General features: G+C 45.8%; 1 protein-coding gene across 1 annotated transcript in view; it reads left to right on the top strand.

Moving 5' to 3' along the window:
* SV2A (synaptic vesicle glycoprotein 2A) overlaps positions 1-26557 on the top strand; it is a 193163-nt gene that overhangs the window by 133768 nt on the left and 32838 nt on the right. Inside the window, exons 3-8 of the mRNA XM_063947169.1 lie at positions 19490-19670; positions 21202-21353; positions 22079-22212; positions 23281-23370; positions 24215-24325; positions 26367-26455. Of these exons, the coding sequence (XP_063803239.1) occupies positions 19490-19670; positions 21202-21353; positions 22079-22212; positions 23281-23370; positions 24215-24325; positions 26367-26455 (757 nt within the window). The remainder of the gene's footprint in view (positions 1-19489; positions 19671-21201; positions 21354-22078; positions 22213-23280; positions 23371-24214; positions 24326-26366; positions 26456-26557) is intronic.

Genomic DNA, 26557 nt, shown 5'->3' with positions numbered 1-26557 from the left:
TCGGGAAGTCTTCCACATGATTGTGAACCGTTGGAAAAGACCAAAGGTGGACATGATGGCGTCCCGCCTGAACAAAAAACTGGACAAGTATTGTGCCAGGTCAAAAGACCCTCAGGCAATAGCTGTGGACGTTCTGGTAACACCGTGGGTGTACCAGTCGGTGTATGTCTTCCCTCCTCTGCTTCTCATACCCAAGGTATTGAGAATTATAAGACGTAGAGGAGTAAGAATATACTCGTGGCTCCGGATTGGCCAAGAAGGACTTGGTACCCGGAACTTCAAGAGATGCTCACAGAGGACTCATGGCCTCTGCCGCTAAGAAGGGACTTGCTTCAGCAAGTACCATGTCTGTTCCAAGACTTACCGCGGCTGCGTTTGACGGCATGGCGGTTGAACGCCGGATCCTAAGGGAAAAAGGCATTCCGGAAGAGGTCATTCCTACCCTGGTCAAAGCCAGGAAGGAGGTGACCGCACAACATTATCACCACATGTGGCGAAAATATGTTGCGTGGTGTGAGGCCAGGAAGGCCCCTTGAAGAAATTTCAACTCGGTCGTTTCCTGCATTTCCTGCAAACAGGAGTGTCTATGGGCCTCAAATTGGGGTCCATTAAGGTTCAAATTTCGGCCCTGTCGATTTTCTTCCAGAAAGAATTGGCTTCAGTTCCTGAAGTCCAGAAGTTTGTCAAGGGAGTACTGCATATACAACCCCCTTTTGTGCCTCCAGTGGCACTGTGGGATCTCAACGTAGTTCTGGGATTCCTAAAATCACATTGGTTTAAACCGCTCAAATCTGTGGATTTGAAATATCTCACAGGGAAAGTGACCATGCTGTTGGCCCTGGCCTCGGCCAGGCGAGTGTCAGAATTGGCGGCGTTTTGTCTCAAAAAAAGCCCATATCTGATTGTCCATTCGGACAGGGCAGAGCTGCGGACTCATCCCCAGTTTCTCCCTAAGGTGGTGTCAGTGTTTCACCCGAACCAGCTTATTGTGGTACCTGCGGCTACTAGGGACTTGGAGGACTCCAAGTTGCTAGATGTTGTCAGGGCCCTGAAAATATAGTTTCCAGGACGGCTGGAGTCAGGAAAACTGACTTGCTGTTATCCTGTATGCACCCAACAAACTGGGTGCTCTTGCTTCTAAGCAGACGATTGCTAGTTGGATGTGTAGTACAATTCAGCTTGCACATTCTGTGGCAGGCCTGCCACAGCCAAAATATGTAAATGCCCATTCCACAAGGAAGGTGGGCTCATCTTGGGCGGCTGCCCGAGGGGTCTCGGCTTTACAACTTTGCCGAGCTGATACTTGGTCAGGGGCACACCCTGACTGAGGAGGACCTGGAGTTCTCTCATTCGGTGCTGCAGAGTCATCCGCACTCTCCCGCCCGTTTGGGAGCTTTGGTATAATCCCCATGGTCCTGACGGAGTCCCCAGCATCCACTTAGGACGTCAGAGAAAATAAGAATTTACTTACCGATAATTCTATTTCTCGTAGTCCGTAGTGGATGCTGGGCGCCCATCCCAAGTGCGGATTGTCTGCAATACTTGTACATAGTTATTGTTACAAAAATCGGGTTATTATTGTTGTGAGCCATCTTTTCAGAGGCTCCGCTGTTATCATGCTGTTAACTGGGTTCAGATCACAGGTTGTACAGTGTGATTGGTGTGGCTGGTATGAGTCTTACCCGGGATTCAAAATCCTTCCTTATTGTGTACGCTCGTCCGGGCACAGTATCCTAACTGAGGCTTGGAGGAGGGTCATAGGGGGAGGAGCCAGTGCACACCACCTGATCCTAAAGCTTTTACTTTTGTGCCCTGTCTCCTGCGGAGCCGCTAATCCCCATGGTCCTGACGGAGTCCCCAGCATCCACTACGGACTACGAGAAATAGAATTATCGGTAAGTAAATTCTTATTTTCTCGGGTGGGGGGGAACACCCGTTTCTGACCGCTTCACTAGGAAGCAGGCAGGATGCGGGAGGAGTACTTGCTCTTCTTGGGGTGCGGGAGTCTACCCAGAAAATCAGGAGTCTCCTGCAACTTCCGGGACAGTAGGTAAGTATGCTTATAATGCAGCACACATACTTGGGCACTATTCCCCTGTATATACTGGTCTGTATTTATATATATATATATATATATATATATATAAAAAGCATATATCTCCAGTAAATCAATGCACTTCCTTGGGAACAAATCACCTGTAATTCACCAGTGTGCTGGAGAGTTGCTGCCATTCTGTTGTAGCACACATCCTCCTTACTCTTCTCCCCAGTGTTTCCTCCAAGGTGGGTGCAGAGTGATGACATAATCACTGTGTTGTGCCCACCAAGGCCACCTCAGGGAGATTGACAGATGCTTCAGGGAGTCAGGGAGATCCCCACTGTTTCAGGGAGGCTCCCTTACATTCAGGGAGTGTCGGCAAGTATGCTACACATTATTGACTGAGGCATAATGTCACTGGGTCCTAATGAATGATGATGCTGTATGCAGCAATACATTAGTAATTCTGTAGAGGGAGATGTGGCCTATCACTTCAGATTGTGAGAAGTGGATGGGGTATGACCAGTGCTGTGTGGGTGTAACCAGTGCTGAATGGGTGTGGCCAGTGCTGAATGGGTGTGGCCAGTGCTGTGTGAGTGTGGCCATAATTTTGTGAGGAAAATAGGAATACGATATTCATACTTATGATTTATGCCAGACCAAGTGGGCGGCCAGCCACCAACATGCCGCATACCCTCCAGCTGTACCTTTTTACCAGGTACAGTACCTTTTTTTATGGTCTGTACCGATTTTTGGCTCTCCAAACTTCCATTGAAAGTATAGGAAAAGGGGTGTGGCCACACCCCTTTGCCCGTGGCTACGCCCCTTTTTTCTAATTTGTACCGATTTTTATGTGTAAAATGTTAGAGGGTATGCATGCTGTCATGACGATGTGGAGGCCTGGTGCCTGTGGTACCATCCTTCCCATTATTAAACTGGCCCTGCCACCGGGGATGTGGATAAGGTGGTACCTTCCTTGCCTGACCCCTCTATCACCGCGTATGCCAGTTACTGCATGCCTACAAACATGCAATAGAGTAAGTGTTAGCATGGAAGATAGTCACCAAAAAAGTTACAATGGATTTGTCCTCCTAGCCCCAGGACACGGTGCACTAATTGGGGTTCCCGGTCACTCTACGAAGGAAACGACACCCAAAAAACATGAAAAACTCATGTCGACCTTTTGACCTGTCGACTTAGCACATGTCGACCTAGAAACCCTGTCGACCTTCAGACCCTGTCGACCTAAACATTGTTAATCTAGACACTGTCGATTTGATGATCCACACCCGGATCAGCTCCCGACTGTGCTCTTGAATTGTACATTATACATATTATTGCAGTTATTAATCTGGTACATTATCTTGCATGCACTAGCAGTATTTACTATATATATTTATCATGGGGCCCATACCATGTTAGCCAGGCCTCTGTGGCAGCTGGCCACACCCCTAAGCATGGGCCTTTACCTCAGCATTCCCCCGGTGGGCCCTCCGTGTCCCAGTCCGACACTGGATACAGGTGTATTTGGGGAACATGAAGAGGGGATACATTGTGGTCACTGTGCGCCCAGGGGCTACATATAGGTAACTCAGGCCTCAGTTATACAGATCCGTTTTGTAAAATGGTTTCCTACAAGTGTGACAATGCTAAATTCCTTTGTCGTATAAACAACCCTTTATGAAGCTAAGAACACTGTACGCTGTTTACTTAAGAAGTACCGTAATGGTACGCTAGTTGCGTAACGATCGCTCAGCCGTAGGCGAGACGCTCAAGCGTCACGTTCGCTCACGGCCCAGGGATCACAGGACACGTTATTGGTTATGTCTAGGGTAATGATTCGCTATGGCGTAGCTTACGCTCGAGACCACGAGGAGGTCACCAGCGATGCAGACGCTCACAACACTATACTTTTATGATAAAACCTTATACCAATGAAATACACTGAATACCTTAATGTGAGTACAGGGTGTAAGTGCAACCTTGTGTAACCTGACTAACTACAAAGCTGCTTGAGCGTCACCGACGCTCAAGTGAACACTTAACACTATAGGAAATACACAGATGCTGGTTTAGGTTCCAAAGCCTATTAACTGTATTATATCTAATATACTTGTAAAAGGGGATAACAGTACAAATGATACACTACAATATAACAGAGACTTCCTAACCACAGAACTAAACAATAAATACAATAAGACAATACTACACTGACCTAAATGCAATACAATACAATACTATCTAATACAATACAATACTAGCCTAGTCTAGGGGAGATATGAGAGAACAGACCAGAGAGAGAGAGAGAGAGAGAGATGAGATGAGAGAAATTGGCTCACAGAAAGACAATGATAACGGAGAGAAACTTACGCACAAAGGGTATGATCGCCTGCGCCTCGATATCCAGCTCCCGGCTATCAGCAGATAACCGTTGATGAGAGAGTGAGAGCTGGATGTGGTCGGCCTGCCTATTTATGCCCCACACACAATGCAATCTCCTGGTCCTACAATCCCATTGTCCATTGGCCGAAGGAATTCGGCCCTGTATCATAACAAAAGGTCATAGGGTGATTCATACAGGTGGGCTGTGACGATTTCCAACAGCTCAGGTGGGTGGGAAACTGGGTTTCCCGCCGCATACCTGAGTATGTGTAATTAATAGAAATGGACATAAACTTCTTATGTTCATAACTATTCGCACGAGCGATTAATACGCTCCAAACCAACACCGGAATATTGCTAATTAAATACTCTTCCGATGGGTACCAAACACTGCTGTATGATTCCTGTTAGACCCTTCGTACGATATAAAGAGGGATTCCTCAGCTCTGGGACATTGTATTTTAACCAAACTTTCAGAATCTATCAAAGGGACCATGATCTATAAACTACATTAATTGTGAACATTTGTAACGAATGAGTCGCACGCTACGACTACATAAACTCTACCGTAAATACGCATACCGCGCCTGCGAGTGCACGTTATTGCGGGTATGCGCATCCACGGGAGAGCGCATGCACGCGCAGCGCGGACCAGTGTGCGGTGCAAATATGGCAACGTGCATTGAGACATTTTTCTGACTTTGACAGTCCACCCTTTGGCAGTCAATAATAACTGCCACAAAACATTTAAGGAGAAAAATGTAAGTCAGGGGTTAATTGATTTCCATGGTTGGGTAGGGGAGGAGAGAGGAGAAGGTGTGAAGAGGGTATGACCTAGTGAGAAAGCAGAAGCATGTGTGTATGAGTCCATGTTTGGAGGGTCATGTATCATCGTGCCGTACGTGTGGTAAATCAAGCTTCGAGGTATTGCGAAGTATACATTTGAATTCCTTCTTATCCTGTGGTACAGGTCTGTGGATGGGCTGTCAAACTCTACCGAGCTCATTTCGGCTGTGGTTGTAACAAAATGGGGATGCACATTTTAGTTGATGATACATGAATGGGGGAGGTATGTGGTTGCTGATATCTGTGCCTGTATTCCCTATCGTCTATGTGTGTCGTTACCTGAGGGTTGTAGAGATGAAGATAAAGAACACTTACGAAAAATGCAATGATATTCTATGTCAGGGAAATGTACATCTGTCGTCGAAGTTGTGTTCGGTATCTGTTGAGAGTCGTCTTCTTTGCGCTGTATTGCTCCTTAGGCATGAGCAACAAGCTTTGTCAGTGCCATCAGATTTACAAAAATGTTGGGCTAGCGTGAGTTTAAAAATACTAGGGAAACTGGGGATCTATGGCAAAGTTCATCAAGTGTCCATATTTAAAGTTGTCAAATCTTCTTCTTTGGTCAATCCGTTGTCTGTATACATCTCGTCTCGTCAGCTTCCTCGTCCAAGGGGGTCTTTGTATCTGGGAGAAAAGCAGAAAAACAGGTGAAAGAAACGGACCGTATAATCGCATTTTCATCACATCCTGGTTTCTATCATTGGGTCATAAATCAAATCCAGGTTAATTACAGTTTCCTCACTCCTCAAGCTCATCACTTTTGTACTTTGTTTGCACCTCATTAAAGCCTGCCCGCATCTAAATATCAATCCAATCGATATAACGACACCCAAGATACATAGTAGAAACTTTCCAACATCCATTATGACTCCTTGAGCCCAGTCTCCTAAACCGGAGAACCAATTTCGCGGGTTCAACCATGACACCCAACCAGTCAGCTCATTACCTACAGCAGCAAGGGTGAGATTGTGTTTTCGACGAAATTCCCACTTCAATTGGAGAATATCGTCCATCTTTTGGTCTATGACCTCTACCGGATCCTCGGTGCTATTTGTGATATACGTGCAACACTTTATGCCGTACTGTGTTGCCAATGTAACACAATATCCGCCTGTTACTGCTGTAAGATAATTAAGAACCATCCTATGCTGAACTAGTTCTGTTTTGTAAGCTTGAAGTTCTCTTCCAGTGTATCTAAACGTGTCATCATACATTTCAGTGATATTATCTAACAAATTGGCGAGTGCGGAAATGTATTTATAATTCATCACTCCCCGAGCGGTACGAGTGAAATCTAACGCTACCAGAACCTGAATCCCGGTGGATTCATGGATAAGATCAGAGGCCGGATGCTCTAACCTTTCTGACAGTTGTCTTTTAACCCGGTGCTCGTAGTGAGTGTGAGTATAAGGAGCTTGGGCACCACGGTGTATGTCCTTCATTTTGTCATGTGTAACAGTCATCACTTCAGGCAATACTTTTCCAATATAACACAATCCTTCAGAGTTTGGGGCAAGCCATTTGTACGCCTTTCTCCCGCATATGAAATATGCATCATCGGGGAGAACATAAGGGACGGAGAAGGACATGACCATGTTACAAACCTTCCAGGTGAAATCTCCTGACCCTAATTCTTCCAACTGCTTAATGCACGTATCAGTTTGTATGACATGTGCACAGTATCCTGGTGATACCTCTCCAACTCTAGTAATCCTATTTCCTAAGGTATATCGATACCGAAAAGATTTTCCTCTACTGGCTATGTGGCGTACGAGCTCTGTATCTGTAGGCATTCTATCTGCTCTGTGTGAAAAGGTCATGGTAAGGTTGCTCCATGACACTTCCCAATTTCCCGGTTTTCTGGGATTGGAGATGTTAAAACATAAGAGGGACCTATCCACATGGTATTGGTGGAGCTTCAAACTAGGAGGGCTGGAGATGTTAAACCTCCGGTCCACCGGTCTCCCACCACTTAGCTCAAGTACCTCCCCTAACGTTAAAGGAAATGGTACTAGCCCTGATTTGCTGTGACCCTGAGGTACTTGAGAGCATACCCAACAATCTGTTTGGTTTAACACGTTACCCACTAAGGAGTGATAGTCACTCAATGGATGCCGGTCTATATGGATATTAAAACTAGATTGGCATTTCTTTATGCATCCATCTTCAACCAGATTATCACAGAGCCTACAGATACAATTTTCTTCAGCTAACAATCCATCACAATTTCTTCTATCGGATCGTTTTCTGATACTCGCCTTTGCTTGTTGGTTTGGTTGATCTTGGAAAACTACGCCTCCATCATCATAATCGGAACCCATTCCAGAACCTCTTTCGACCTCTATGGTACTCTCGCCGGAACAGACTGCTCTGGTCAACATCATGGTTAACATCAAAATCCGGATCACAGTCTCTTGGGGCAAGTCCATCTTTGAGGAGGAAATAGAGAAGAATGAGAAGGGGGAAAAAGAAATTTTAAGGGAGAGGGGCTGGGAAGTGGAGAAAAACAATAAAAGGGAGAGGGGAGTCGACAGCTGCTTTCGATTTTCAAGGCTCAGGTGCCGCCTCAATCCTCCTGGAACAGACACTCCAGTGATACAACCTCTACCGTCTGTTCCTTATCGCGGGACTTCTCTGGATCAGCAACCTTTTTGCAGTGGGATGAATGGACCCAAGTCTCTCTCTCAGCAACCTTCAATGCTGTGGTGCTAGTCAATAAGACCTGGTATGGTCCTTCCCATCTATCAATAAGACAACCTGAGCGTAGAAAATTTCGTATCATTACATAATCCCCAGGTTCAATGTCATGACAATTACTATCTGGTAAATCAGGAATCACCAACTTCAGATTATCATTTTGATTCCTCAACTGTTTACTCATGTTAATCAAGTACTTTACAGTTACTTCATTGTTACATTTCAAATCATCCTGAGGGTTAATCATGACATGCGGTTGTCGACCAAACAGAATTTCAAAAGGAGACAGATTAAGAGGGGACCTGGGAGTGGTTCTGATGCTATACAAAACAATGGGTAAAGCTTCTGGCCACGTCAATCCTGTCTCTGCCATTACTTTACTCAATTTATTTTTAATAGTGCTGTTCACTCTTTCGACCTTCGCACTCGCCTGTGGACGGTACGGAGTGTGCAGCTTGCTATCAATACCCATCAATTTACACATTCCTTGAAAGACATCACCTGTAAAATGGGTACCCCTATCACTTTCAATGATTCTAGGGATACCATATCTACATACAAATTCCTGCACAATTTTCTTAGCTGTAAACATAGCGGTATTTGTAGCTGCTGGAAAAGCCTCGACCCAATTCGAGAAAACATCTATACAGACAAGTACATATTTCAAATTTCGACATGGGGGTAATTGAATGAAGTCAATTTGTATTACCTGGAAAGGGCCGCCGGCAGGTGGGATATGGGATGGTTCTGTAGGTATTGCTTTTCCAACATTCTTTCTCAGACAGGTAAGGCATGACATTGCTCTTTTACTCGCATGAGAGGAGAATCCTGGGGCGCACCAGTATGCTCTTACCAATTTGCACATCCCCTCCTTGCCTAGATGAGTCAGCCCGTGAGCTGCTTCAGCCAGACATGGAAGGTATGCCCTGGGGGCCACTGGTTTACCATGTCCATCCGTCCAGAGCCCTGAGGACTCCTGGCCATATCCCTTTGCCTTCCAGACTGCTCTTTCCTGTGTGGAACACAGATTCTGCATCTCACACAACTTCTGTGTGTTGATGGTATTAAATACCATCAACTGTGTGGTGTCTGTCCGTGTGGGGGTAGCAGCTGCAAGCTTTGCGGCTTCGTCTGCTCGGCTGTTACCAAGGGATACTGGGTCTTGGCTATATGTATGTGCTTTACATTTGATAACAGCCACTCTGTCGGGTTCCTGTATCGCTGTTAGAAGCCTTTTTATGTGAGCTGCATGCGCTATCGGTGTACCAGCTGCCGTCATGAAATTTCTGAGCCGCCATAGCGCTCCGAAATCATGGACTACCCCGAACGCGTATCTGGAATCGGTGTAGATATTGGCTGACTTACCCTTAGCCAATTCACATGCTCTGGTTAGGGCGACCAGTTCAGCAACCTGGGCTGAGTGAGGTGGGCCTAGCGGTTCCGCTTCTATGGTGTCTTGGTCATCTACGACTGCGTATCCAGTACACAAGTCTCCCGAGTCTGACTGTCTGTGACAACTACCATCCGTGTAGAACGTGAGTTCTGCATCTTCCAGTGGATTGTCACTGATGTCAGGCCTTGCGGTAAAATTTTGGGTCAAATATTCCATACAATCATGTGTATCTTCCTTTGCATTAAATCCTCCTTCCCCATCACTCTCACCTTCCACCCTTTGTGTCTGACCAGGCACACCTGGGAGAAATGTTGCAGGATTTAATGCGCTGCATCTCCTTATGGTGATGTTTACGGGGGCCATTAATGCCAATTCCCATCTTGTAAACCTTGCAGATGAGACGTGTCTGGTTTGGGCAGAATTCAATAAGGCAGATACCGCATGCGGTGTATGGATTGTGAGGTTGTGGCCTAGCACGACATCTTCGCTTTTTGTCACTAGCAATGCTATCGCCGCAACGCTACGCAAGCATGTGGGGAGGGATCGCGCTACCGTGTCTAGCTGGGCGCTGTAGTATGCAATTGGCCTGCTGGCGTCACCGTGTTTTTGTGTTAGTACACCTGCTGCGCACCCAGCACTTTCTGTTCCGTATAGTTCAAAGGGTTTCCCATAGTCTGGCATACCTAGTGCTGGTGCCTGCGTTAGGCACTGTTTGAGTCTCTCAAATGCTGTTTCAGATTCGTCTGTATGCGAAATCCGATCAGGTTTGTTTGAAGAGACCATTTCCTGCAAAGGTAGCGCCAATATGGAAAACCCTGGGATCCAATTACGGCAATACCCACACATTCCTAAAAACGTCCTGATCTGTTGCTGGGTTTGTGGCAGTGTCATGTCTCTAATGGCTTGGATTCTATCAGCGGTCAGGTGTCTCAGTCCTTGTGTTAGACAGTGTCCCAAATATTTTACCTTAGTTTGGCATAATTGTAACTTGTCTTTGGAAACCTTGTGACCTGTGTCTGAAAGATGAAACAGGAGTTGTTTCGTATCCTTCAGAGATGCTTCCAGTGAATCTGAACACAGTAATAAATCGTCCACATACTGTATCAATACTGATCCACTGTCTGGTTGGAAAGACTGTAAACAATCATGCAAAGCCTGAGAAAATATACTTGGACTATCTATGAAACCTTGGGGTAACCGAGTCCACGTGTATTGGACTCCTCTGTATGTGAATGCAAACAAATATTGGCTGTCAGGGTGCAGAGGTACCGAAAAGAAAGCGGAGCAGAGGTCAATAACAGTGAAAAATTTGGCAGTGGGAGGAATTTGCATTAGGATGACAGCTGGATTAGGCACTACGGGGAACTGACTCTCAACTATTTTGTTAATCCCCCTTAGATCCTGCACTAGCCTGTAACCCCTCCCCCCACTCTTTTTAACAGGGAAGATGGGACTATTTGCGGTGCTGGACGTTCTTACTAGAATGCCCTGTTGTAGCAAGCGCTCTATTACGGGAAAAACTCCTAACTCCACCTCTGGCTTCAGAGGATACTGTGGGATTTTTGGAGCTATCCTACCATCCTTTACTTGCACAACTACTGGAGCTACGTTTGCCATTAATCCAGTGTCCTGTCCATCTTTTGTCCAAAGTGACTCTGGTATCTGAGATATCATCTCTTCTACTTGGGATGGATTCCTATTTGTCATAATGGAATGTGACATTAATTTTGATGGGGAGTCTAACATGTCTCGTACTTCCTGAGCGTGATTCTCAGGAATGTCCAAGAATACACCTTCAGGGGTACAATAAATGACGCAACCCATTTTACATAGTAAGTCTCTTCCCAGGAGATTAGTTGGTGCAGATGCAGCCAGCAAAAAGGAATGCTTGGTATGCAAAGGCCCTATTGTAATCTCGGCTGGTTTGCTAACAGGGTAGTGCTGGACTACTCCTGTTACTCCCATGGCTGGAATTGTCCTACCAGTGGTTCTCATGCCCACTGTCGAATTTATCACTGACTTGGCCGCCCCTGTGTCTACAAGAAAGTTTAAAGTTTTACCAGCTACATTGATTGCAATTTCTGGTTCGCTTCCAAGACTGGCAATCAACTTAACTGGGTGCAGATTACAGGTATGGCCACACCCCTATTGGGTATGCTGACCTCCCTGAATCCCGCTGGCAGCAACTACTTGTGAGGGAGTTAGCTGGGAACTACCAGAGGCATGCCAGTCTCTGTTTGGGGGATATCTTTTTGTTTCCCCTGTATGTGGCTCAAAACTCCGCCTCTGTGGACCCTGCTCCCAATGTCGTGTGTTGTGTTGTTGTCTAGGGGGTTGAAAAGATCTTTGTACATTCTTTGTTCTACATTCTCGTGCAAAGTGTCCCGGTCTGTTACAAGAAAAACATGTTATTACACTTGCCTTACCCACAGGATTCGGTGGTACATGCGCAGGCTGCCTTGTGGTCAGCGCCTGTATACTTACGGACATCAACTTATCACTTTGCGATTCCCTGTGCCTAGTGATGTTTCTGTCGTGATCAATAGCAGCCTCTCTCAAGCCGGACACTGACAGACCTCGCCAGCACGGTTGCGTGGTCTGAACCCTAGTCTTTAATGTTTCCTTTAAACCATCCATCAGTACAGATACTGCTACTTCCCGATGGTTTGGGTTGGTCTTAATGTCTTCTATACCAGTGTACTTTGCCATTTCTAATAGTGCCCGGTGAAAATATTCTGTTGCCGTTTCGGACTCCTTTTGCTTAATGGAAAATATTTTATTCCATTTAACAACGGCTGGGAAATACTCTTTTAGCTGTAAATTTATCCTCTTTACATTATCCTTGTTGTACACGTCTGTAAGCGGTACATCTTTATCCAATGCACAATCGGCTAAAAACTGAGTTGCATCAACATTGGAAGGTAAACAAGCTCTTAGCAGTATCTGCCAATCCTTGTTGTTGGGTTCTACAGTGTTACCTAGATCCCTGATGTATTTTTGGCTAGCAACTAAATCCTTCCTGGGGTCAGGAAATTCGGACACTATTGTTCTTAATTCCATTCTGGAAAATGGAGTGTACATGGCAATGTTCCTTATGGGAGTGGCTCCAGACACATCTGTTTTTCCATTGGGAACTGCTATTACCCTTACAGGAGCAATTCTAACAGCCTCTTCCTGTGTAGATTCTACTGCTTGTTGTGGTACAATTGTTTCAGTGTAGTGCATGGTGCCGTACTTACCCGTTGACACGACCTCACCTATCCCTCCGCTAGGGGCTTTCACTAATCTCGTGGGTGTCGCTGTGCCTACTGTGGTCTCTGCTATGGTGGCTGCAAGAGAGAGAGCTGAAATTGTTGCTGAATCGTCTTCTTGATCACACTCCTGAGGAAGGTTCAAAACAGGGTACATCTTGCACGGGTTAATACTTGCATGAGTTATTTGGTTAACATCATTAACATTTACAGTGTTACTAAGAGTTTGTGTTTTACAACCCAGTGCGTTTCTCTCCGCAATCAACTTCTCTCCTGCAATGTATGGTGGAGGAGGAGCTGTGGCAATCAACTTCCTGACTGCCCCAGATCCTGCCGCCAGAGCCAAACCTCTCTGTATCTCACCTTCCTGGTGCCATAACTGTAAACAATCATGATGTTGAATTCGTCTCTTTGTTGATTTTACGAGACATATCCTCCTCCTTAAATTTTGTAACACTTCTGGACTAAAGCTACCTATTCTTGGGAATTTGTCCCTGTCTTGTACAGTCATTCTCTCCCATTCATCACATAAAGATTCGGTGTGAATTCCATATTTTTCACACATTACATATCGTGCCGACCCAACTGGTCGGTTCACAGAATCAACCTGAACCAGGGTTGATCGCCCCCTACCTGAACAAATGGCCCCCATAATCTGCAGGCGTTGCTTATTCCTCCTTGAATATCAAGGCTTTCAGCGAACCCTTACAAACAAACCAAGATGTCCTTGGGCAGGCCGGCGGTGGTGGTTTATCAAGTACCCCACTTACTTCTCGCCCACGTTGGCCTGTGCTGCAATCACTGTAGCCAGAGCTGCTGGACCCAACCTAGGGCCCCTGTGAACCTTTAGTTTACTGGAACATATGAGGGTTACCCGCAGGACACTTACTCTTTCCAGTAAAGTTGGGGTTGTTAGATAGTTCCTGAGTGACCAGCGAACTTCCCTTCCAAAAATAAAAAATTACACAAATCACGTCAGAATGTACAGATAGCGTTTGTGACCACTTTACTCTAATGGTATTAGGTCAGATTACTAACTACTGCACACAATAACGTGCGGTCCAATCGTTCAGTATACGAGCACTACTTGTCATGTACTGAAAGATCAATGGAATCTATGTTTCCGGCTGCGATTCCTTCAGCCAGAGCTTGTATGGCCTATATGGGTTCTGCACCAACACCCCAGGCGTTGTGCCACTGGACTTTTATAGCGGACCTTTTACCTTACGACCTCCTGGTCTTGTTACCTTATGACCTCCTAGTCTTGTTACCTTATGGTCCGCTATACTCTAATGCTCAAATATTATTTAACCAGAGATGCCTCCCTAGCCACCGTATATGTCACTTACACGTATGTCCCTTGACGAGTACCCGGCTTTCCTTTTGGTTCCACCTTAAAGTTATATAAACTTTTGTATACAAAACACACTCACTCAACACAAGTACACTTTTGTTTCTATATCTATTTCTGCGCAGAAATTGTCTTTAGGCCAAAAGTGTTACCAATTAGGAGCAGGATCTGTTAAACTAAATTTCAGATTTTCCAAAAATAGATTTGCGTTATTTACCGCGTCGCGTTATCTACCGCTGTGCGTTACTTATCGCCTTGCGCTAATTATCGCTTTGCGCTAATTCAACTTTTTCGTGACTTGAGCTACGTGAGCGTAACCGGACGCTACGTTGCGTAATGTACGCTGCGTGCGTCTGCCTTTTGGATTGCGTACGCTAGTCTTTGTTAGCGACACGTGTACGCAATGCAAAGGATCCACCGTAACACAATATATTTTTATCAATGTAAATGATCCCTGATCATCTACCGCAATCCACACTGACTGCCTTGTATCTCAGACAAACCGTGTGTTTGTTCTATACTTTAACTATCACCTCTACTATTAAATAACAGCAAATCTCTTTTTAGCACTTTCTATCAACTATAAAATTGGCAAACAGGAATAGTGATATACGAAAATGAAACAGAAATGCAGATATATGCGTGCGTACGCAAGACAAAAGAAAAAAATAAATAAACAGTTTTAAAAAGACACAAGCGTTTTGTTCTTACTTCCGGTTACCGGGTTCCTTCAGCACTCTTTATCTAAGCGAAGCAGACGCTTATCCCGCCAGCACTATGAGACAACCTCCCACCCTTTGCTGGAGGGATAATGTCTGCTGATCTACCTAGTGCAGATATGAGAAGGATAGGACGAGCCCGCAATTGACAATGCTAAATTCCTTTGTCGTATAAACAACCCTTTATGAAGCTAAGAACACTGTACGCTGTTTACTTAAGAAGTACCGTAATGGTACGCTAGTTGCGTAACGATCGCTCAGCCGTAGGCGAGACGCTCAAGCGTCACGTTCGCTCACGGCCCAGGGATCACAGGACACGTTATTGGTTATGTCTAGGGTAATGATTCGCTATGGCGTAGCTTACGCTCGAGACCACGAGGAGGTCACCAGCGATGCAGACGCTCACAACACTATACTTTTATGATAAAACCTTATACCAATGAAATACACTGAATACCTTAATGTGAGTACAGGGTGTAAGTGCAACCTTGTGTAACCTGACTAACTACAAAGCTGCTTGAGCGTCACCGACGCTCAAGTGAACACTTAACACTATAGGAAATACACAGATGCTGGTTTAGGTTCCAAAGCCTATTAACTGTATTATATCTAATATACTTGTAAAAGGGGATAACAGTACAAATGATACACTACAATATAACAGAGACTTCCTAACCACAGAACTAAACAATAAATACAATAAGACAATACTACACTGACCTAAATGCAATACAATACAATACTATCTAATACAATACAATACTAGCCTAGTCTAGGGGAGATATGAGAGAACAGACCAGAGAGAGAGAGAGAGAGAGAGATGAGATGAGAGAAATTGGCTCACAGAAAGACAATGATAACGGAGAGAAACTTACGCACAAAGGGTATGATCGCCTGCGCCTCGATATCCAGCTCCCGGCTATCAGCAGATAACCGTTGATGAGAGAGTGAGAGCTGGATGTGGTCGGCCTGCCTATTTATGCCCCACACACAATGCAATCTCCTGGTCCTACAATCCCATTGTCCATTGGCCGAAGGAATTCGGCCCTGTATCATAACAAAAGGTCATAGGGTGATTCATACAGGTGGGCTGTGACGATTTCCAACAGCTCAGGTGGGTGGGAAACTGGGTTTCCCGCCGCATACCTGAGTATGTGTAATTAATAGAAATGGACATAAACTTCTTATGTTCATAACTATTCGCACGAGCGATTAATACGCTCCAAACCAACACCGGAATATTGCTAATTAAATACTCTTCCGATGGGTACCAAACACTGCTGTATGATTCCTGTTAGACCCTTCGTACGATATAAAGAGGGATTCCTCAGCTCTGGGACATTGTATTTTAACCAAACTTTCAGAATCTATCAAAGGGACCATGATCTATAAACTACATTAATTGTGAACATTTGTAACGAATGAGTCGCACGCTACGACTACATAAACTCTACCGTAAATACGCATACCGCGCCTGCGAGTGCACGTTATTGCGGGTATGCGCATCCACGGGAGAGCGCATGCACGCGCAGCGCGGACCAGTGTGCGGTGCAAATATGGCAACGTGCATTGAGACATTTTTCTGACTTTGACAAGTGGTACATCATTCCCTAGAAGGAAACAGCATGTAAAGTGCTTCCTAGCAGCACCACGGAGATCCGCACAGCGGCCGAGCAACTCTGTACGTCTGCTAATAGGTGCGGAGGGGGATGAAGGCGCTGGGAATAATACTCCCCTCATATAGAGGTACAAAGGGCAGCTGTTATGGGGGAAGTGTTTGATGAGGGAATGAAGATGCGCCATTCGCTGTACACAAACCCCAGCGCCCTCCTGTGGAGCTGAACTGAGAGATCTGCCGTATAACAGCCTCATTTACAGCTGTCTGCGGAAATGAGCAGGAGCATTATCCCCGCTGGTTCCCCTCAGCTTCTTCTAATGGTCACGTGACCTCTACTGCGTGCGCCTAGAGCACGGGGGTACATAGAGTTACTCTAGGCATTAACCATTTCACCTACACAGACCAGTGCCCGCTTTGGGGCCCATGCAGAGTTGAACGCAAGTGCAGTTACAGAGTATTTCTGGCACTTAACGCTCTGCACATGCAATGATGATGATGATGATGATGATGAAGAAGACGACAGGCAGCAGAGCAAGCGTATGAATAGGGGGCGGTCTGCCCGCAGAGATACGCACAACTCCATATATACGGGAGAATACATGCATTTAGTTCTGTGCATGCAATGTAGGAGCAGTTACACCCAATTTGCAAATACCTCTGCCTCAGCCCCAGATGGTTGGCCCGAAATACTTTAAGTGATTGGATTGGTGAAGAGAATATTTAGGTGGGCTGCTAAAGGCACACACTCTCCGACAGTATCTCTCACCCTGACTGACCCACTTAGCTCCTCTCTTGGGGGTACACACTACGGGAGTTGCCAGCGATGGTCGCTATAGCGTTCAGTGATATAGTGCGTACACACCGAACGTTATCGTTCAACGATAATGATCAGTGACATCACCGCCGACATTCCCAAACATGCAGCTCAGCCCGACATTGACAGGGTGAACTGCATGTCAGCTCGATATCGGTGATCGCTGAACGGCGTGCGGGAGTGCGCATCGTTCATCAGTCACCAATATTACCTCCATAAACACTAGACGATATAAGCCTAAAAATAATCGATAACGATATTTATATCGTTATCATTTCCTTTAATGCTAAAATCATCCCTTTAATTGGAAGGAGGGTGTGGTTCCTTCCTGAGCCAGAGAAGAAAGATTAACCCTTTCTTCCAATGTGCGAAACTCCCCCCCCCCTTCCACAGTGACTAGTATATGGATCTGCAGGATTATACAGGCTAAAGGGTACATTTACTAAGGTGGGAGTTCTATTTAAGGGGGTAATTCAGAGTTGATTGCAGCAGCAAATTTGTTAGCAGTTGGGCAAAACCATGGCCCTCATTCCGAGTTGTTCGCTCGCAAGCTGCTTTTAGCAGCTTTACACACGCTAAGCCGCCGCCTACTGGGAGTGAATCTTAGCTTATCAAAATTGCGAACGAAAGATTAGCAGAATTGCGAATAGACTTCTCTGTGCAGTTTCTGAGTAGCTCCAGACTTACTTGGCATCTGCGATCAGTTCAGTGCTTGTCGTTCCTGGTTTGACGTCACAAACACACCCAGCGTTCGCCCAGACACTCCTCCGTTTCTCCGGCCACTCCTGCGTTTTTCCCAGAAACGGTAGCGTTTTTCACACACTCCCATAAAACGACCAGTTTCCGCCCAGAAACACCCACTTCCTGTCAATCACATTACGATCACCAGAACGAGGAAAATACCGTGAGTAAAATTCCTAACTGCATAGCAAATTTACTTGGCGCAGTCGCAGTGCGGACATTGCGCATGCGCACTAAGCGGAAATTCGCTGCTATGCGAAGAAATTTACCGAGCGAACAACTCGGAATGACCCCCCATGTGCAGTGCAGGGGGGGCAAATATAACATTTGCAGAGAGAGTTAGATTTGGGTGGGTTATATTGTTTCTGTGCAGGGTAAATATTGGCTGCTTTATTTTTACACTGCAATTTAGATTTCTGTTTGAACACACCCCACCTAAATCTAACTCTCTCTGCACATGTTATATCTACCCCACCTGCAGTGCACATGGTTTTGCCCAACTGCTAACAAATTTGCTGCTGCGATCAACTCTGAATTAGGCCCTAGGATGGGATGCTGCTCATAGCAACCAATCAGATTCGACTTCTCATTTATCTAGCACCTTCTAGAAGATAATACCTGGAATCGTAATGGTTGCTATGGGCAACATCCCATCTTAAATATAACTCCCATCTTAGTACATTTACCCCTAAGTATTCACATGAAGGCCAGGGGCCTATTTACCAAATATTATTTACATCATATCCCCTGAAAACACCTTATTTTCAGGGGGTGACCGCAAATATTTAAGATCCCCTGAATATATGATGGAGGTCTGTCCATTTCCAACAGCTGCATAGGTCTCTATTGGGCTGAATGCAGCCTAAGGACTACAGATCACAGAGTGCTCTATTCATGAAGCAGTGATAAGAGTGGAGAAGTGTGCTACCCATGCCAACCAATCAGCTGCTCCGTACAATTGCATAGTATGCAAATTATAAATGTTACTTCAATGCTGATTGGTCGCCATGGGCAACTTCTCCACTGGCTCACTTCTCCACACTTTTCACTGCTTCATGAATAGACCCCAATATGCTTAATCCGGCAGAACCCAGCACGTGTACGCACGCACAGCACACCTTGCACTTATTATAGATAACGCTGTTCGTAGATGTAGCCGAATTGCACGCGGCTATGAGTCAGGCCCATATGGCTAGATTTACTAGGTGGCGGCGTTTGCAGGAGCTCAGTTCTCAATTCTGAAATGTAAAGAGGCAATGATAGTAAACGGAAATCAGGGGGCATTTTGTATCTATTATTTTGGCCATTTTTAGTCGGCATCTTGCAAAAGCCACCGCTTAGTGAATCTAGTCAAAACGTGTCACATTTATTAACTTCTCAGCACTTTGCTAATTGTGCAATCAGATGCAGGGCTGCTGAGACAGCGGCTGGGCCCTAGTACTAAAGGGAGGCATGGCACTGCACAGGTAATGTTAGCCCGCTTGGTGCCATCTGCCATCTCTCCTAAATAACCAGCTGATGCAATGTTCTTGCCTTGTTGGGCACAGCCTTTGCTGGGGAAGACTGGTGGCTGATTAGTAATGTACCACGCTGTATGGAATTGAATGTTATACTGATATACTTCTGGTTTCTTTTGCAGGTCTCATTGTGTACCTGGGTATGATGGTGGGGGCATTCCTGTGGGGCGGAATGGCCGATCGCATCGGCAGAAAACAGTGTCTCCTCATCTCCCTCTCTGTCAATAGCGTCTTTGCCTTCTTCTCCTCCTTCGTTCAAGGTTATGGGACCTTCCTGTTCTGCAGACTTCTGTCTGGAGTGGGGTGAGAACTGTTGCACAGTGCACTGGAGGGAGGCATTTTCATTAAATCCTATTTATTTCATTCTCTTTTTTATTTCTGTCCCTTGCAGGACTGCTCCTCAATTGCTGCAAAATTCAAATAGACATAGGGATGGCTATCAGCCATAGATGATTCAAAATCATCGATGGTCTATGGCCGATGTCAAATATTTCATCAATGAGGGAGAATCAGATGGTCTCCCGCTATCGATGGTATAGAACCAACCAATGGTTCCCCCCCCCCCAGCAGCGTAGGGACATGGCGCAAAGCTCCGCCCCCAGACTGTGATAGACCCGCAGGCCAATTAGTTTGTTACCATCGATGGCCACCCATAGGTCAGCCAGCAATGGTAACCATCGATGGCGAGCACACCGATGATCACAGCAGGCCACACCCTCAAGCTTTTACACTGTGAGAGGATTAGAACACCTAGACTGACAGGAGGGCTATGCAATAAAATAACAAAGGGGAAGAGAAATAAAACTAAGGCCACTGTACTGCATTTAAGTCAAACATACGGTATGAGTGTACTCTACAGTGTAATCTGCACAGGGACTGTGCATAGCTCTTTTCTCTGGTCACCTTGATTAAAAGCAACATCATGGTTATATATTGAGTGGGTGTGTAATGAGGTGTGTAATGTGTTACAGCCGTGATGTGGCAGTCAGTATATGCTCTGCCGCTCGCAATTAGTGTGTTGCACTTGTCTTATTCCCCTCACAGTACCGACACAGAGACTCTAAGCTTTCTATTATATACCCTGTGTCATTTTCTATGGTCACTGCCTAGTCTATATGATGGTGCTAGTAAGCGGCACCATTTAGTACAGTTTCATTGTTTGCCTTCTCTTCCATGCCATCTCTTTATCTCCTGACAGAGCTCTCCCGTCAGTCTCATTAGATTTATTATTTACAATTACCTTAAAATACAATATCATGTAGACTAGTGGCAGCACATACAGTATAATCATACCTATGTATATATCTGTGTATGTTCCCCACCTTCCGTTATTAAAAAAGGTTACCAATGCCACCATTCCCTCCTGTGTCTGGGACTTCTCGGAGAAGCCCTGCTGCTGACACTCAGCCCCCTTTATTACCAGGAATTCCACTCGTGATGTTTGATGTCCTCAGTTGCAGACCTTAGTCTGTGGAAACTGGTCACAGTTTATATTTCCCTGATGTTCAGTGGCGGTAATGAGGAGATGGTGGTATTGCTATCTGCAGCCACTCTGCCACAAGTATGTAGGTTATGGTCACATGGCCTGAGAGGGATAAAACTTCCTGTTTAATTAATGCTTCAGTGGGCCCCCGAGGGCCCTGCCAATGACTGATCGAGTGCAATCACTGCCAATCACAGCCAGAACCAGGTAACTGTGGAATGGAATACTGCCAAACCACATGGGGGCAGTACTGAACGGGAGGGTGGCGGGCAATCCCTTTATTACACAGCGCCATCTGATGGGCTGTCTCGGGATTGCTCCTCAGAATGATGTTCTCCGTTTCCTTTTTAGGATTGGGGGATCCATTCCCATTGTTTTCTCCTACTTCTCTGAGTTCCTGGCCCAGGAGAAGAGGGGAGAACACCTGAGCTGGCTGAGCATGTTCTGGATGATAGGGGGTATCTATGCCTCCGCCATGGCTTGGGCCATCATTCCCCACTATGGTAAGTGGTTGACATTCAGCATCTTTGTGTAGACATTCACCACCTGAGTCCATTGACCGCATAACCGAGGAAAAGGGGGGGGGGGGGGGGGGTAATGTATTCTGGAATTCAGAGTCTTTGGGCCTGAGTCGCATACACTACCGATTTCAGATGCAGCGGAACCTTTGTCCTCTGCGCATCCATCTATGTTGCACCGCGCATACGTCCAGGCAGCACGCACAGACATATAGAGATGCGGCGGAGGCGCACAGGAGACGCAGGGCCTCTGACATGCCATGGAAATGTAGTGCGCATTCCTGGGTGGTGACCGGTAGGTGGCTGAGCGAACTCACGGCCATAAGACATCTGTTGGGGGTGTTACGGGAATGTCGCAGGCGTGGTGGTGACAGCAGATGTGTCTGGCCATACTCTGACGGAAAAACTGCAGCTGGCATTCGGCTGGTGCAAGTTTTGTGGTGTGGCCGACGGAGGCATCTAGTGACACAGCAGTCGGAATTTACAGGTGTAGACAGTGGGCGTCTCAGTCCTCGCTGATATGGACGCACAGATGCACACCAGGGAAGGGTTCTGCAGCAGCATTTGCATAAAATCGCAGACAAGCGACCGAACGACAATAGACACAGATGTGGCTTCAGTCTACGCTTTACTAGACTGTCAGGGCGAGTGACCGATCTTGCAATGACGTCTTGTTTGAGGATTATAACTACACCTTGTTTCCCCTCGAGGATGGAGTTTCCAGATGGGCTCAGCGTACCAGTTCCATAGCTGGCGGGTGTTTGTGCTGGTCTGCGCGTTTCCTTCTGTGTTCGCCATCGGGGCGCTAACCACCATGCCGGAAAGTCCGCGCTTCTACCTAGAGGTAAGAGAGGATTCTGGACACCTGCCATGAGTAATGCATTATATTCTACCTGTACGTGGTGGGAAGTCACATGACCGATTGCTGATGACAAGTAAACCCAAGAACATGGTCCTCTGAGCAAACACCTGTACCTACACTCCGGGATAATTACATTTACATTGATTTGTGATTATATTTACCTTCATTAGTACACATACTCTGAGCAATTACAGGTTTTGTCTTGGATTTCCAGAACATTAAGTACCGAATACCTTGTGTTGCTGTAGCTAGTGATGAACAGTGTATGGTCAATTGTTTGTAGGGTTTGTAAAGACCAAGTCAACGTGGTGTATATCAAAATGATACCACATAGCCTTTTATTCTCTATACAGCAAGTTACATATCTTCTAAGCATTGCATCTTCTAGTTATTTTTTGTATCTGTCATCTTACAAATCATCATCTCCTTTTTAAAATCTCTCTGGAGCGAAGACAAGTATGGCACGCACACAGATTCGCAGCACTCAGCATGTCATGCACTGGCAGTATTGAGGGGAGTTTTTTTATAGTGTGCAGTCTGAGCTCAGTGGGATGTACCAAAGTCTCTGCGCTCACTACTTCAACTGCCAAGTGACTGTGGTTGCCATGGAAGTCACATGACACAGTGCAGAATTATAGATCATTCACAGCAGCCTGAAGAAGAAAACCAAGAACATTTTTTGTTCCTCTTATAGATTCCCAAAGTGAATTGATTGATTTTCTTAAGGAATTACCGTTTTAAGCTTGCCATTACTTGTCAGTATTAGGTTCTCTGTATGTGTTGTCTGGTTAGTTATTGTTCCTGCATGTATTGGACAAGCCAGTATCTGTTCCCAGTTACGCAAACACACCCTTACAGTACACAGCTTCATTTGAATACATTTCTTTCCCAGCGATTAGTCTCCATATCTCTCCTTATTAGTGATAACAATATATAACACACAAGACGTTATTGTTATTTTATTTCACCTTTGTTACATACAGAACTGCACGGTGCTACCCAGAATCCCTTGCATCACTATTGTCATATCACCTCTATACTCTCTTCCAGAATGGGAAACACGATGAGGCCTGGATGGTTCTCAAACAAGTCCATGACACCAACATGAGGGCCAAAGGCCACCCAGAGAGGGTCTTCTCTGTAAGTAGCCATTTTACACATGTCCTTAGCACAGTTCGCAGTTACAGCATGTTCCCTCATTGGGGGTCATTCTGCAATCGCAGCGCAGCAATCAGGACAGAAGTGCGCATGCGCCGACGCATGGCTGACAGCCGACGGCTGTCCTTGCCTAGCGATTGCCTCTGCCTGATTGACAGGCAGAGGCGGTCGCTGGGCGGGAGGGGGCGGCATTTGGCCGCCATTTTGTGGGTGCGGTCCGGCCAATGCAGGCGGGGAGCAGGCCGCAGCGGCTGCGTGACGTCACTCGCAGCCTCTGCGACCCGGGCAGCGATGAGTAGCTCCCGGCCATAGCGCAAAAGCTGCGCTGGCTGTGCAAAAGCATCACCGCTGTGCGATGCTTTTGCACATCTGTGCGGGGTGGGGTGGGGGTGGGCCTGACATGCGGGTCGGACTAGCCATGTGCTGGGCGTCCCCCCGCATGTCAGTGCGCCTGATCGTAGCCCTGCAAAATTTTGCAGGGCTACGATCAGGTCTGAATTAGGCTCATTGTGCAATGGGCGTGCATTCACGCTTGTCAAATTCTGACATCATCTTCAGCAATTAAATGCAATTACCATTTTGGCAGCTGATAAAACCGCGTGGAAACCAGGTGGAAATGTAACGTTTCTCCGGATCTTCGGAGCGCTGCAAGAGATTACTAAGGGATTATGTTAAATTTGCAGCCTGTCTGTCGGATAAGACAACAGTAGCACAATACTGAAGCCATTTGTCTTGAATTAAACAACTTTATTGCTTGCTTAACTGCATTCAGAGTTGCGCTGTTGTAACCCTTTATTCACCAGCCACTTGTAACATTGATTTACAGGTCACACAAATAAAGACCATCAAACAGGAAGATGAGCTCATTGAGATCCAGTCAGACACAGGGACGTGGCACAGGCGCTGGATGATTCGAATCCTCAATTTGTCACAGCAGGTAGGATCTGTAGCGGGTAAAAAACCATTTTACATCACAGATGCGCCCTTGTTGACTTGTGATCCAGTGCTTAGACAAAATGGAGGTAGACATTTTGGCTGCAAACTAGTACAACACTGAGGCATGAGGTACTAAATACCTCATGAATATTGGTCAGCGATGCCACTGGTTTCCTGTAAACTTACAGGCTATATTTTCTTGATTATTGGTTCAGTTTACAAAATGGCTGCTTAAATGTAAACATATGTTTAACTATTTATTTGGTCATTATTCTAGATATTTCTCAAAATAGAGCATGGCGTTTATAGGCCATAAAGTGTGACGCAAAATGATTTTTCCTAAATACACATATACAGTACAGTATAGTTGGGACAGTTTTCGGCCAGGCAGGTGGGGAGGTAATGGGTGCCTCACACCTGCCATGGTGTGCACAGTATTGAAAGGAGGGGAACATGGGCAGTGTATTGTGTCAGAAGTAAATGTCATGCCCTGTGATGCGTGGCCATGCCCCCTTGTTGTGCATTTGCCTCCGCATACAGTTGTCCCGCTTCCTACAGACGAAATTTTGGGAGATGTGTAGTTAAACTTGCTACCCTGCATGTTTCTCAATTGTCCCAATTTCAGCAGGACAATATAGATTCTAGGACCTCAAAGGGGGCTGAGTTTACACGCAAGTGAGTGGTGTTTAGAGAAAAAATTGGCATTTTGGGGGTCATTCCGAGTTGTTAGCTCGGTAAATTTCTTCGCATCGCAGCGTTTTTCCGCTTAGTGCGCATGCGCAATGTTCGCACTGCGACTGCTCCAAGTAAATTTGCTATGCAGTTAGGAATTTTACTCACGGCTTTTTCATCGTTCTGGTGATCGTAATGTGATTGACAGGAAGTGGGTGTTTCTGGGCGGAAACTGACCGTTTTATGGGAGTGTGTGAAAAAACGCTACCGTTTCTGGGAAAAACGCGGGAGTGGCCGGAGAAACGGAGGAGTGTCTGGGCGAACGCTGGGTGTGTTTGTGACGTCAAACCAGGAACGACAAGCACTGAACTGATCGCAGATGCCGAGTAAGTCTTGAGTTACTCAGAAACTGCACAGAGATGTCTTATCGCAATATTGTGAATCTTTCGTTCGCAATTTTAAGATGCTAAGATTCACTCCCAGTAGGCGGCGGCTTAGCGTGTGCAAAGCAGCTAAAAGCAGCTTGCGAGCGAACAACTCGGAATGAGGGCCTTTGTATAGACCAGGGACACGGTTTGGGCAAGTCACAGGGCTTGTTTTTTTTTCAATCTGACATGTCTAAATGTTAACAAGTATATTGCTGGTTGCTGCAACTTTTTAGAACAACTGTTGATACTTACAATAGAATTTCTGCCTGAATTCACCAGCTCAAAACTCAGAGACACACTCTTGTTTGTAAGATTTCAATAGGCAATTTCAGGCAGAATAATTATTTCAAGTACTGGCAGTTATTATAGTAAATTGTAGCCCCCTGAATACTGAATTTTAATTTGGCAACCTCATTTTTAAGTGAAGTAGCCATCTTAGGGTGAATTACTTGGACAATACCTTGGACGTTAGTGACTGAAAAAAATTATTTTGACTCAACAACTATGGCAAGCAAATATTCTTCTCTGTTGCAATGCATTCCGGGGCTTGGATGTGGTAGGTATCCTATAGAAACCTATGGACTTCTTTCTACATTCTGCCCTGAGAGGATCCCTCCCAGCACCCCACAAGGCTGCCACATCCCACTGTGCATGCGTAGAGGGACTCCCAGGGCCGAAACCTGGAAGTCCCGATGTCGCAGAGGGCAACTCATATCGGGACAGCTGTCCTTTTTGATACTTACTGCATATGTAAGTACATATGAGATTAGTATCTATGCGGTAAGTGGCGGGATGTACCGCATCGCAGATGTGACACTTAGTACATCCCGCCCATGGTGAGTACACCATTCATTATATAGCCAGTGTTATAGGATTGGGCTAGAATACATAAAATTATTCTTACACACCTTGCTCACAGTTCTCCCATTTTCATGCTTGCAGGTTTGGGCTAATTTCCAGCAGTGCTTTGCCCCAGAATACCGACGCATCACGCTCATGATGATGGCCGTCTGGTTCACCATGTCTTTTAGGTAAGTACCAAGTGGCTACCATGGTAACATATTCTGTAGCCGAACTGCTGAGTAGCCGCATGTGCGCATGTTATACATAAGTAAGATCTTCATGGACCTTGG

The sequence above is a fragment of the Pseudophryne corroboree genome, chromosome 12 (genome assembly GCF_028390025.1).
Source record: "Pseudophryne corroboree isolate aPseCor3 chromosome 12, aPseCor3.hap2, whole genome shotgun sequence".
NCBI classification, from domain to species: Eukaryota; Metazoa; Chordata; class Amphibia; order Anura; family Myobatrachidae; genus Pseudophryne; species Pseudophryne corroboree.
The sequence above is the reverse complement of the archived record's forward strand: the minus strand, read 5'-3'. Positions and strand labels throughout refer to the sequence as shown.